At 40.3% G+C, this 13,937-nt stretch overlaps 1 protein-coding gene across 1 annotated transcript; it reads left to right on the top strand.

Moving 5' to 3' along the window:
* The first annotated feature begins 4,148 nt into the window (after positions 1-4,148).
* On the top strand, positions 4,149-9,700 carry LOC126281540 (RNA polymerase II elongation factor ELL-like). The gene is made up of 3 exons (XM_049980595.1): positions 4,149-4,396; positions 5,718-5,889; positions 5,995-9,700. Exons 1-3 carry the CDS (start codon positions 4,389-4,391, stop codon positions 6,181-6,183), a joined length of 369 nt encoding a protein of 122 aa, XP_049836552.1. The 5' UTR covers positions 4,149-4,388; the 3' UTR covers positions 6,184-9,700.
* The last annotated feature ends 4,237 nt before the right edge of the window (positions 9,701-13,937 follow it).

Genomic DNA, 13,937 nt, shown 5'->3' with positions numbered 1-13,937 from the left:
AACGTAGGTTCAGTCCAGGGGGATGGCGGGATGAAAGGATGTGCTGGAGTGCAAGTTCCCATCTCCGCAGTTCAGAGGGACTGGTGTTGGGTGGGAGAAGCCAAATGGCACATACAGTGTAGCAGGTTCCTAGGTCCCTAGAATTATGCTGGAGGGCATGCTCTGCTACTGGGTATTGGACATCTCCTAGGCGGACAGTTCGTCTGTGTCCGTTCATGCGCTCAGCCAGTTTAGTTGTTGTCATACCAATGTAAAAGGCTGTGCAGTGCAGGCATGTCAGCTGATAAATGACATGTGTAGTCTTACACGTGGCCCTGCCTTGAATTGTGTATGTTTTCCTAGTGGCGGGGCTGGAGTAGGTGGTTGTGGCGGGATGTATGGGGCAGGTTTTGCAGCGGGGTCAGTTACAGGGGTAGGAACCGCTGGGTAGAGAAGGTAGTCTGGGAATATTGCAGGGTTTAACAAGGATGTTACGGAGGTTAGGGGGACGACGGAAGGCAACTCTGGGTGGTGTGGGGAGAATTTTGTCAAGGGATGATCTCATTTCAGGGGTTGACTTGAGAAAGTCATATCCCTGGCGGAGTAATTTATTGATGTATTCGAGGCCAGGATAATATTGGGTGACAATGGGGATGCTTCTGTGTGGTCTGAGGGTAGGAATATTGTTGTTGGACGGGGAGGAATGTATTGCTCGGGAGATCTGTTTGTGAACAAGGTCTGCAGGATAGTTGCGGGAGAGGAAAGCACTGGTCAGATTATTGGTGTAATTGTTGAGGGATTCGTCACTGGAGCAGATACGTTTGCCACGAATACCTAGGCTGTAGGGAAGGGAGCGTTTGATGTGGAATGGATGGCAGCTATCAAAGTGAAGGTACTGTTGTTTGTTGGTGGGTTTGATATGGACAGAGGTGTGGATGTGAGCTTCAACAAGATGAAGGTCAACATCCAGGAAGGTGGCTTTGGTTTTGGAGAAGGACCAGGTGAAATTCAGATTCGAAAAGGAGATGAGGTTATGGAGGAAATTAAGGAGTGTTTCTTCACCCTGAGTCCAGACCACAAAGATGTCATCTATAAACCTATACCAGGCCAGGCCTCCTCTGTCCATATCAAACCCACCAACAAACACCGCATGGAGGAGGCTTTCCTGAAGACCCAACAGCTGCTTCCCCTGGCCTGCAATATTCCCAGACTACCTTCTCTACCCAGCGGTTCCTACCCCTGTAACCGACCCCGCTGCAAAACCTGCCCCATGCATCCCCCCACAACCACCTACTCCAGCCCCGCTACTAGGAAAACATACACAATTCAAGGCAGGGCCACGTGTAAGACTACACATGTCATTTATCAGCTGACATGCCTGCACTGCACAGCCTTTTACATTGGTATGACAACAACTAAACTGGCTGAGCGCATGAACGGACACAGACGAACTGTCCGCCTAGGAGATGTCCAATACCCAGTAGCTGAGCATTCCCTCCAGCATAATTCTAGGGACCTAGGAACCTGCTACACTGTATGTGCCATTTGGCTTCTCCCACCCAACACCAGTCCCTCTGAACTGCGGAGATGGGAACTTGCACTCCAGCACATCCTTTCATCCCGCCATCCCCCTGGACTGAACCTACGTTAAACAACCTCACTCCCATTTACTTTTCAGTCTTCTCCTCTTTCCCTTTCCTCTTTAGCCATTCATGCATCTTTCCATCCTACATCTTTATACTATACACCTCTTTACTTCTGTATGCACCCTCTTTGGTTTGAAGCTGGCACAGTACCTGCAGTAGAATATCTTTGGCTTCCCTCTGACAACCATGCCTCCATCCTTGCTACCTTCCCTGTTTTCCTTTCCCTGTTGCTTCATAACCTGGGTTGTGAGTAACTAAATCCACTTTCCCTTCTTCCCTTTCTTTCCCCTCTCTCCTCTCTGATGAAGGAACATTTATTCCGAAAGCTAGGAACTTAAATTTTCGGTTGTTTTTTGTGTTTCTATCGGCTGTACTGAGCTGAGGTAAGTACTGGCCAGCCCCTCTATCTCTTTGTTAGTAATTGTTTCACATCTTTATATGAGATTTTCCATTAATTAGTTAGATCTATGCTCTCTATCACTTCTATAGCTTCAGCATAAAGAGGCACACTTGTAACCATTTGTAGCATTACTGGGAGCACCGGAAATGCAGTTTCACCATCTTTTGTGTTCCAACATGTCCATTTTCAAGATCATATGCTCCACATAAGCCCACTTGGAAGGGCAGGGGCAGCTCATACCTCACAATGGATGATTGGGGACATGTTTATGGACATATTGGCACATTTTGTCAAACTTGATTGGCCAAGCAAAGAAAAGCAATCATGAAAACCACATGTCAATCAGTGCAATAACATTTGCCAAAGTTTGCACAGTTTTATTAATGATACTGCCACACTGCAGCCATAAACCTTTGGATGTGCCATTCATGGGCCTTCCACATACTATTACAATAAAGCTTGATAGATGGCTACTAAATCATCCTAGTCAGACACTTTGTTATCTATGGTATAGCAGGCTTAATGAGTGAAGCATTTACATCCACTTTCACTCCCTCGATCATCAGCAAAGGTTTTGAAGCTACCGGTATAATGCCTTTCAATGATGAAACATTTAGGGAAGCAGATTTTCTGTGTTCATTTGCGACAGACCCGCCGTTTGAGCCACCTGACAATGAAAGACTTGTTTTGGAAAGTAACATCCCTACTATACTTCCATGTACAGTTGCTCCACTTTTTCTGATGTCTTCTAGTGATCCAGTTCCTTCAACTTCTGGTAACCTTATTTCTTCTTGTCCTTATGAACAAGAACTCCTAGAAGAATTACCTGTGTCTCCTGAAGCCTTGCTTCAATTCCCATAGTGTGGTCCTAGAAAAAGAAATAGTTGTAGCCAAAAGAGAGGAGAGACTTATCATTACGAGTTCACCTGTAAAGGCTCGTCTGAAAGAAGCCTCTGTCAAAGAATAAAAGGAAAAGAGAATGAAGAAACCTACTCCACAAGGACTAAATTCGTCGTAAGATGAATGTGCTTACTTGGCATTAGAATAATCTGATGTTTCTCAGGACAAAGACATTGAAGAAGGGGGTTTTTCAGGAATTGAAGCTAGTGACTTCATAATTATAATTAAGTGCGTGGAGTAAAAAAAAAACTTTATAGCTGTCAAGAAAATTTGTCTTCGTTCTGGCATTCAAGTGATTTCTATAAATCTTCCAATAGATTTGCCATAATAGATGAAAACGCATTTGTTGCCACTGCTTAAAGGCTTGTGTCGCAGATCTGACTTATTTCAATGTTGACTTGTATGAATGCAGCCCTCGCAATAAATATGTTTTAATTTATCACGAAGTTTGCGATATTTATTCACAGAAATGTGTTTTGTCTCATTTATGTGACAAGTTATTAATTTTTATTCAGTGAAACCCCGATTTTCTCATTTCAAGTGACTTTAAAAAATGACATAAAATGAGAGAAAATGTAAAGTTACGTATAGGATCCCTCTTCGCTATTGTTTCATATGTGTACATAACATGCATCAAAATACTCGTCAGGATTTGTTTATTATCCAATAAAGGATATCTGAATTTTGCACTACGTTTAGCCGCTGGAACTGGTAACTGGGAAGCAAAATCTTTTTTGTTAGAAGGAGGTGAAAGCCTGCAACTGTATCATTCATTATTTAAATAATGAAACACTACACCAGCTCCGTTCTTTTTCGTTTGGAGAATTTATTCTCACTATCAAGGGCAAATATTTTCGTAAGGATTTTGTGCGAAGTTTAGGTATGAGTCGTTTTGCGTATCATGCACTAATATCGTCTTTTTGCTGTTATAAGAACCTGTCTCTCCTCAACAATGCACAAAAATCACACACGCGAAACAGGACTCACATTGTTTGTGAAACATCACAAAAAAATTCTTACGTGAATATTTGCAACTGACAACGAAAATAAATTTCCGGAACGTGCATGAAAAAAACGTCACTGAAGGTCTCTTCAATTATTTAAACAGGAATTTTGTGCAACGCATAAGAGCAAAGTTACCCCCACAGTAGCGCCAACTGGCGCTACAAGTCGCTAAACATTTTAACAACAAATATGCGAAACATGCGTTTCACCGCTGTGGTGTCTGACAGTCTGACGAGTGACGATCACGAATCGCGCAAGCGCAGCTGAGAAAGTTTGAAAATGGCTGTGATTGGTCACGAACCTATTTACTCCCATCAGCCACCATTCCGAGAGGCAACGGCAGGATATTGGACAATGGACAGTGCTTCGGCTTTTACCGATTGAGAACAGGTGACTAAGCGTGTGAAGAAAGAAGAACACCACCTAACGATAGTAAACACTACTTGCAGACCGTCACCATGTCAGTGTAAGTTTATGCCTATTACTGAAGTTTTTTCTCCACAAAATATTGTTCCATAAAGCGTAAATGTCGGCAAACATGATGTTAACGTAAAATCGAGTGTGAATTAACATTGTGATCAGAGGAAATTTGACGAGAGCGATAAAAATTGCCCTAAACTGGGTACAACATTAATGCCGGGGACGCAGAAACCGGGCTTTACTTTGTTACCTTTTTAACACAAATTATTACAGATCTCGTGTTATATTTCCTTTCATGAATTACTTGGTATTTGAGTATTCCTAATTATACTAAACAGTTGAAACTAGTGTGTATATTTTTATACGTTTATCGGTTAGAGACCTTAATAATAATAATAATAATAATAATAATAATAAGGGAAAGTTTTATCAGACAAGAAAGTATTTGCTGTGTGAAATTACGTTAGACCTCAAAATCTTATTCATATTGTATCTAAGCATTATTACTGTGCATTTCAGTGTTTCAGTTACTGTCGTCAGAATTTGTGCACAAATATCAGTAAAAAAAGAAATACTATCCCCTGACTAGAATGTTGATCAGACATAAGTGCAACCTGTCAAATCATACAACTAACTGGGTGCAACAGTTTGTAGAGATATGAAATGGAACAGTCACATAGGCTTAGTTGCAGGTAAAGCTGGTGACAGACTAAGATTCATTAAGAGAATTCTAGAAAAAAATGTAATCTGTCTACAAAAGGAGATTACAGAATACTTATGTGAGCCATCCTACAATATTGCTCAACTTTGTGGGGCACTGTACCATATAAGAGTAATGAGTAATGGGTGACAGTGAATATGTACACAGAGAAGTGTGGCACTAATGCCAACAGGTTTTTTGAAAGTATGACAGAAATGCTGAAGATAAACACAAACTATCTTGTCAAATCCTGCTTAAATAGTTTAAAGGCCCAGCATTAAGTGAGAAATCCATGAATATACTGCAACCTGATATCTCACTCTCTTGAGACCGTCAAGAGAAAATTGAACTAATTACAGCTCACACTGAGGCATTTAAGCAGTGGCAACGTATAAGGACACTTCATATATGACTCACATTGGGAAGTAGTCCCAATAACTGGTACACTGTGAGAACATATTTCTTTTCTGTGTAAATTATCTTTGTAGTTTTTAATGTTATTTTCAACTTCTATATTACATTGGACATTAGATTGAATATGCTTGAAATTTCTAGAGGCTATTATGGTAACAAATCAGGAAAAATCTTTTTCTGTCTCAGTTTGTCACACTGTATCAGTAAATTGTAGAAATCCTTTCAGTCTGTTAACTGTTACTAATTTTCACAGGAATTACACAAAAATAATGAACCGGGAGCAATGGAGTAAATATAAAGCCGACTTCAATGCAGATTATTCAGAATACAGAAGACTTCACTCTGAAGTTGAAAAAGTTTCCCAGAGATTTGCTGATTTAGAAAAGAGCTTAAAGCAACAAGTAAAGTTTAGCCCTGAATGGAAGGTATGAGTACAGATGAACTTGGAAAGCCTTCAGTTTTAAGTAATAGGTAGTTAAATCAATTACATTTCTTGAATGTATTACCATTCTCAAACTTTGTTTTTACAGAGCATACAAAAACAAATTATTCAGGAATATGAGGAAACAAAGCGTGATCAGGAGTTCCAAGACGCCAAGAAAAGGTTTCAGTATCTGCATGAAAAGCTGTCACTCATCAAACGCCTGGTTTCTGAATACAATGCAGCACAGAACTATACTGACCCTTACCTCACTCAGCACATGAAATGCTGCCTGTAACATTCCAAGGACGATCAGTTGAGCAAGAATCTCATTGTGGTGAAATGACATTGTGCTTAGTACTTTCTTGCAAGTTTCATTATACATTTCAAAATGTAGCATAGGAATTTCTATCATACTTGTCACATATATTCTAAGGGCTGTTGGTCTGGAGAGGATAATGTGTGCAGTTATGATGACTGAAAGATTGAAAAAATAGACATTAAGTCAGTATTGGATATAGCCTTCGCACTGTGTTGTATGGTTATATGCTTAACTTGAAAGGTTGAAGAGTTAACTTAAGAGGATTTTTACTTTTCCTGTCAAGGGTGTTGTTTTGATTTTGAAATGTGTGATGAACTGAATTTCAGGCTTCCTTCATAATTGGTAAATGTAAGAAATTTTTGCTGACTTAAGCTCATTGTCAAGTCATAGATGGCAGTCAGAAAGATTGTTTTTGCTTGGAATTTCACCATGAAGAAAGTGGAATAATGAGCTGTGCATTTATTTTTGGATAATTGTTAATATTAATTACACAATCCTGATACATTCACAGAGGGACAATATATCTTGTTAATTACTGAGAACATAATATGTGAGGTGGTGCTGTATCTACATAAGTGAAGAAAAATCAATATCTTTCCAATGTTAATGTATTTTATTCCTGAGACTGATTGTCATAAAAAAGAGAAAGTAATTGAAAGTCCCATATATCTACACAACCTTTCCACTGTTCTCTTTCCTCAGAGTATGGTAGGGGCAATCACTGTAAAATTATGTTGATTCCAGATGTGAGAACAGTCGTCAAAAGTGTAGGTGATATACTGCAATTTGAAGTACTGTATTTTTTTAACCATTTGCACTTCTTAATTTATTTAAAAGTGTGCCCCATACAGTTAGGTGTTTCTACATTCGATAAAATTTAAAATCCCAGTTAATAGAAATAACAATATCAAAAACTATTTGTGTTGTTAACAACTTGTAGTGGGAGGGGTAAGATAATGATATGTATCATACAAATGCACAGAGTATTGTCTATTATGAATATTTAATTAATCTAAATGTACTGCTCATGTAATGCCAAGAAAGTATTTGCGGACCTATATTTTCTGTTTGTATAGCGTTTCTTAAGTTATTCAGAACTCGTTTAAGGATAGTCTTGTCACAGCTAAAAAAATTATTGTGATGGGATGGACAAAGTTTACTTAAAGCTCTTCCACAGAATAGTTTCCTGAAAATGTGGATATTAGAATTGGTATTATTGGCACTAATGGCTGGTGCACTGCTTATGTAATACGTTGAACAAACAAATAACAATCTGAAACTTTCAAGCAGTTTTACACATATGATGTAATGAATTTGTCGCAGTATTTGGTACTGTGAACTAGAGAACATTTTAATGTGAAAATTCTTACACGAGTTGTGGTTGTGAAGAATGTACATCTGTTGGATAATGAACTGAAGGTACCATAAAAAAGCTCCAATAAGTTTAATTACATTAAAAATCTATAAGTGCCTGGGTTTTGTATGAGAAAGTGGCTTTTCACTAAATAAAAAATTCATGTTTTAAGACAACGGTACAAAACTTTAAATTATTTTCCATGTTATTTACATGAAACTGGAATAATCCCAGTAAATAAACAGTGCAAGTGTGCTGATTCCTGGGTAAATTTATATGGCAGAGGGAGAGACATGAGACAGAGGTTTATTTTGAAATTGCTGAAACTGGAAAGACATTTTGGATAACGGAGTGAGACTAAGGAATCCCAATATGTTGGCCAAATCTATAGCTCAATATCACTATATTACACCATTTAAAAAAATAAATTTTGTGATGTGGTACTTCGGCACCAGAGTTCTGAAAGCAGTGCATATTGTGTGTTTGTTTCTTTCTATAAATGTGTTAAATATGTGTATGAAATCTCCACAGAATGAAATTAATTGTATATGTATGAGTACTGTGTAAAATATTCTGTTGGCCATCATGGAACTGGAAGACCATACTTTGGTTTTTGTAACTTGTTATTACTCTTGCAATAAGTCAAATTTCATGTCCTTGTACCTTACCAAAAATGTATATATAATCTTTAGATGATTTGTTTATTATTTGCATATAGAGTATGTTTATGTAGCAGACTGGTCAAAACATGCAATACTATCTTTTGTAATAATTCTATTGTAATAACAGAAGTTAGGCATTTGTGGGAAATTAATAAAAAATGTTTCGTCTTCGCAATTATTTTTTTCTTGCTCCATCAGTTACAAAATTAAATTCAATTAGTATTTGCCAGATGTGCCCTTCATATGTATACTAGTGAAAGTGATTACATTGGTCAGGGATATTCCAGATATTCTGTGAAATCCATGATTGAGTCATTTGTTTGAAGTGGATGTGGCTTTTTGTGAATGACATGAAGTGGCTGGAGTTAAATATTCTTTCAGTTATGTATGTATTAACAAAATCTTGTAAATTATCTGGCTTGTGGACAATATATAATCAGAATGTTCAAACCATATGATGAAAACGGTTATAGTTATCAACTGTATGTATATATTAAAAATCTTTCAGATATTGCTACAGATAATTTTGAGAAAGGTAACAGAGATGATTTAATGACCGAAGTACAGTACTAAGTGAAATGACAGTGCAGAATTCACTTATTGGGTAAAGTTTGTTCACAGCTGTGTGTAAGTTGCTTGATGAATGCTTCTCCTGATAAAGTGAATTAACGTTATGAGTCAATATATTAAACTGCAAGAATGTTATTGGTGGAAATAATGGAAGATAAATACTTTATATGTAATGTACTTTTAATTGTGACGTATTTATTTTATTTTATATTAATATGCAGCAGATTTGCTGCGAACTATTGTAACTTGACTGATGCTGATGTGAGAAAGGAGGGAGTGAGAACTGCCCTGCCACCATTGCCCAAGGGTTAACTACAGTGAAAAATAGGGGAATGTTTAATGTAGTAATTAAATGGCATTATTATTATTGTTGTTGTTACATTATGACCATTATTATTACTCTCTGTATAGTGTTTTGTAAAACAGATTTCATACAATAATATGCATTATGTCTCCTTTTATTATTGTGTTCTGCTTTTGAGATTTTTCATGAAAATGTTTAAAAAAATGTGCTTCTTTGTCCAGGGACTGTGTAATTATACCAGTTATAACTTATTATCATTGTTGGTGTAAGTACTTTTCTGCTGGTAAGGTTTATTTATTCATTCATCTGTAGACAAATATCTTTGTATAGATGTCGTAATCTCACGTGTGTGAGTCTTTATCACTGAATTACCTAAAGCAGGAAAAACATGTTTCAAACAAGAGAAATGAAGACTCCTCTGGTAATACCTCGGTTTTAGATGTAGATTTCATGGAGTAAATTACAAACTGCAATGCACTGAGTTGCTTACAGGTACACTCTGGTCCTTTTGTCTGCTTTGTAATTGGTCAACTTGATCTTTTATTTGCAATAATTTTATGTTGAATGAAATCTTTAATGGAGTAAAAACTGTTTTTTAGTAAATGTTCTTTATGATTTCTTAAATTTATTGTGTTTCTTTATGTTTCGATATATTTTAACAGTTTATTATATATCCTGACCCTAGGTTAAAAAGAAGTCCATGCTCTATTCATTCTAAGTACAAGCAGTTACTATATTTGGCTTGATAATCATGTATAGAGCTGTTTTGCTGTATATTACTCAACTTTAATATATATATATATATATATGCAGTTTGAAACATATTCACTCGTAACTGTCAGAATACCCCATTTGTTGAATAGCTCAATGCAGTGGGCCCTTTTGTGGCTCTCTCTCATTATTCTGGTGGCTCATTTTTGCAGTTTGAACACATTTTCCACACTCTGAGCATCTACACCCCAGAATATAATACCACAGCTGATGTTAAATTGTATGTGTGCAAATTATGGTGGTTTTAGGCATGAGCTACTGTGATTAATATTTGTAATGCATAGCATACTGTGCTAATTTTTTCCAAGTACCTTGATATGTTCATATGAATTGTTGTTGGACATACATACCTAAAAAAAATTTATAGCAATATGGTTTCCGTATGTACTTCTAGTTTTGTTGTATTAGATTTTTTATGTAGATATTATTGTTAGTCTTTTTTTACATTAAGGGCTACTTGATTGTTATGTGATCAGTTGTGGACAGCTGTAAGTGTCTTTTGAACTTCTAACATTTCTGGTGTCATATGTGTAATTATCATCAGCAAATATCCCCCCAGGGGGCGCAACACTCTTTGGCGGGTTTGTGCTTGGCTACCATGGGGCCCCAGCCTTTGCAGCACTTTTTCCGTTCTATGCTGTTCCTCCTCTTCGGTGTTTGAGGATCATCATTTTTCTTCCTCCTCTCTGTGTGCTCCTGAAGGCTGGCCCACATATCTGATGCATAAAAGGTGACAGGGTAGTGTGTAATTCCCAGCCCCGGGTCGACAGGTGGGGTTCGCACGTATCCCCTGGTACAGGCCAGGCCCAGGGAGAGGTGATGAGCTGTAACCTTCTCAGATTGCCCATTGGTCCCTCCGTCAGGTGTTCGGGAGGTGTGAACAATCACCTAAGGTGGGAGAACCTCCTTGTGTATGGGGCCCCAGCTGGAAGGAGCATGCCATTGGAGACGCTGGCAATCGTGGGGATTTCCTTGCTATGAGTCGTTCATTTTCTCCATTAACATTGGTGAAATGAAAACGTAATGAGGCTACTGATTTGAAGACAATTCCTGCTGCACCGCGGTTCCTTGTTGTCACATACTGAAGATGGTCAGTCCTCAACCACGGTCAATCCGTTTATTATTCAAAAAAGCGTTGATGCCATTGATGGCCCTGTGAAATCCTGCTCTCATTTACGGAATGGCACTCTGCTTTTCGAGACTGCGTCTGAGACTTGAGCACAACTACTTCTTGATGCCTTGCTTCTCCACGGCTACCCTGTTCATGTGGAGGCACATAGAACTTCAAATTCTTCCTGTGGTGTAGTTTAGAATGGGCTCCTGGACATTCTGACCGGGGCTGAAATACTATCTTACCTCTCCGATCGGGGTGTCATTGCCATTCATCGTGTCATGAAAAAGGTCGATTCTTCCTTGGTGCCCACCTGCACTCTTTTCCTTACTTTTGATAAGGTGGTGCTGCCATCCAAGATTAAAGCAGGCTACAAAATCATCTCAATCCGGCTTCACATTCCGAATCTGATGCACTGTTATCAATGTTATTGGTTCAATCACACTAGAACATCTTGTCGACACCTGGCCAAATCCGTAACTTGTGGCAGGGATGCACACAAGGGCGAATGTCCGCCTACTTCTCCCCACTGTATCAATTGCAATGGCGGCCATGCCGCATCCTTGCAGGAATGTCTCGTGTATCTCGACGAGCGGGCTGTTAAAGAGATTCGGGTAAAGGAAAATGTGCCTTACCCAGTAGCTCGCAAGTTATTGGCTACCCGCAAACCCTGTGTTCCACTATCTGGCACTCACAGTTCAGTTCGTGTTACCCTTTGCTCCATGAAGGACATGGTTACACAGACATATGACCTCAAATTTGGCTCTGAGGTGTTAAGGTAGCATCACCGTCTCCCTGTCCTGCTGTGCAACAAACTGTCAAACTCTCGCCTCATGAAGCGAAGCTACCCACTACACAACCGGCAGGCAGGAAAGGCCAGAAAGAGTACTCTCGGGAAGACTTCCTCTGTCTCTCCAGCCAACCAGCACCCAAGTCTTCCTCTAAGCAGAAGGGCTCGAAGAAGTCTGCTAAAGACAAACAGTCTTCCCCTTCGCCAACTCGAATATCCTGCTCGACGGTGTCATCACTTGGTCGCTTAAACCGGCCGGCGTGTGTCTCGCTGGTGCGCACCACCAACCGTTTTTTGGCATTGGATTCCACCGACCGACTGCACAAGCATGACGACGTTTGTGTTGACTCCATGGAGTAGGATCCTCCTGCTTCTGTGCCCTGTAGTAGCGACTCTCCACCGGTTGTCCCTCGGCAGACACTGAGTTGACACCCCTACATCTCTTCCTCCTCATGACTGGCCTCCAATGAAACATTCGCTGCCTTTGGTCCCACAAAGAGAATTTGTGGCTGCTTATAACATCCCAGCATCCCCTTGTGCTTTGACTTCAGGAAATGAAATTGCGTCCTCAAGACTGCTTTGAGCTTCCACATTATTTACTGATCTGTTTTGACCTTCCCTCTGAGGTCGGCATCCCATCTCATGGGGGCATCATGCTGCTTATACGGATGACCTTCATAGTCAACCCATCTCCCTCACTATCCAACTTCTGGCTGTTGACTTCCCCCACCTGACTTTCTCCCTCTGTACCATTTATGTACCTCTGTCCTTCGATGTCATCAGGGCTGACTTCTTTCAGCTTATTGGGCAGCTACCTTCACTGATTTTGCTATTCGGTGACTTTAATGCGCATCATCCCCTTTGTGATTCTCCCAGGACCTGCCAGAGAGGTGCCCTCTTGGCAGACATTCTTAAGTAACTCAACACCTTCAGCCTTAACACTGGTGCACCCACTTTTCTTTCTGACTCCTCACACGCCTATTCCCATTTGGACCTTTTCCCATTTGGACCTATCCTTGTGCCCTGCGCAGCTTGCCCCCTCGTCTTGAAGGTTCAGTTTTTTTCTGATGCCTACTCGAGCGACCACTTCCTGTGTGATCTCAGTCGGCTGACTCCTACACCATCCACATGCATGCCCAAATGGCAGCTTACTTCAAATTCTTCCTGTGGTGTAGTTTAGAATAGGCTGCTAGACATTCTGACCGAGGCTGAAATACTATCTTACCTCTCCGATCGGGGTGTCATTGCCATTCATCGTGTCATGAAAAAGGTAGATTCTTCCTTGGTGTCCACCTGCACTCTTTTCCTTACTTTTGATAAGGTGGTGCTGCCATCCAAGATTAAAGCAGGCCACAAAATCATCTCAATCCGGCTTCACATTCCGAATCTGATGCGCTGTTATCAGTGTCATCGGTTCAATCACACTAGAACATCTTGTCGACACCTGGCCAAATCCGTAACTTGTGGCAGGGATGCACACAAGGGCGAATGCCCGCCTACTTCTCCCCACTGTATCAATTGCAATGGGGGCTGTGCCGCATCCTCCCAGGAATGTCTCGTGTATCTCGACGAGTGGGCTGTTAAGGAGAGGAAATGGCACAGGAGCTCAGTTTGCGGACTAGGTCTGGGGGTTAGTGCCTGTCTCTGAAGGCCTTGATGAGACCCTCAGCATACCAAGCAAGAGTTTTGTCACTATAGACATGGCACCTGTGGGTGACCAGACTGTATCGAAGGGATTTTTTGGTGTTAAAGGGATGACAGTTGTCAAAATGCAGGTGGTGTTGGTGACTGGTGGATTTAATGTAGACAGAGGTGTGGATGGAGCCATCAGAGAGGTGGAGGTCAATATCTAGAAAGGTGGCAGACGGGGCTGATGAGGAGCACGTGAAGTGGATGGGTGAGAAGATGCTGAGGTTGTGAAGGAACAAAGATAGGGTGCCATGGCCCTGAGTCCAGATTATGAAGGTATCATCAATGAACCTGGACCAGACTAGGCGTTTGGTGTTTTGGGAGGCTAGGAAGGTCTCCTCTAAATGGCCCATAAAAAGGTTGGCATAGGGGGTGCCATGTGGGTGCCCATGGCTCTGCCGTGAATTTGTTTATATATATTCCCTTCAAATGAGCAGTATTTGTGGGCTAGGATGAAGTTAGTAGGCTGTATAAGGAAT

Source organism: Schistocerca gregaria, chromosome 7 (assembly GCF_023897955.1).
Source record: "Schistocerca gregaria isolate iqSchGreg1 chromosome 7, iqSchGreg1.2, whole genome shotgun sequence".
NCBI lineage: Eukaryota > Metazoa > Arthropoda > Insecta > Orthoptera > Acrididae > Schistocerca > Schistocerca gregaria.
The sequence above is the reverse complement of the archived record's forward strand: the minus strand, read 5'-3'. Positions and strand labels throughout refer to the sequence as shown.

Bases quoted from the DNA above. Each gene is read 5' to 3' on its own strand.
- LOC126281540 (XM_049980595.1), top strand. The intron at 5,890-5,994 runs GTATGAGTACAG...TTGTTTTTACAG, and splicing joins AGTTTAGCCCTGAATGGAAG to AGCATACAAAAACAAATTAT.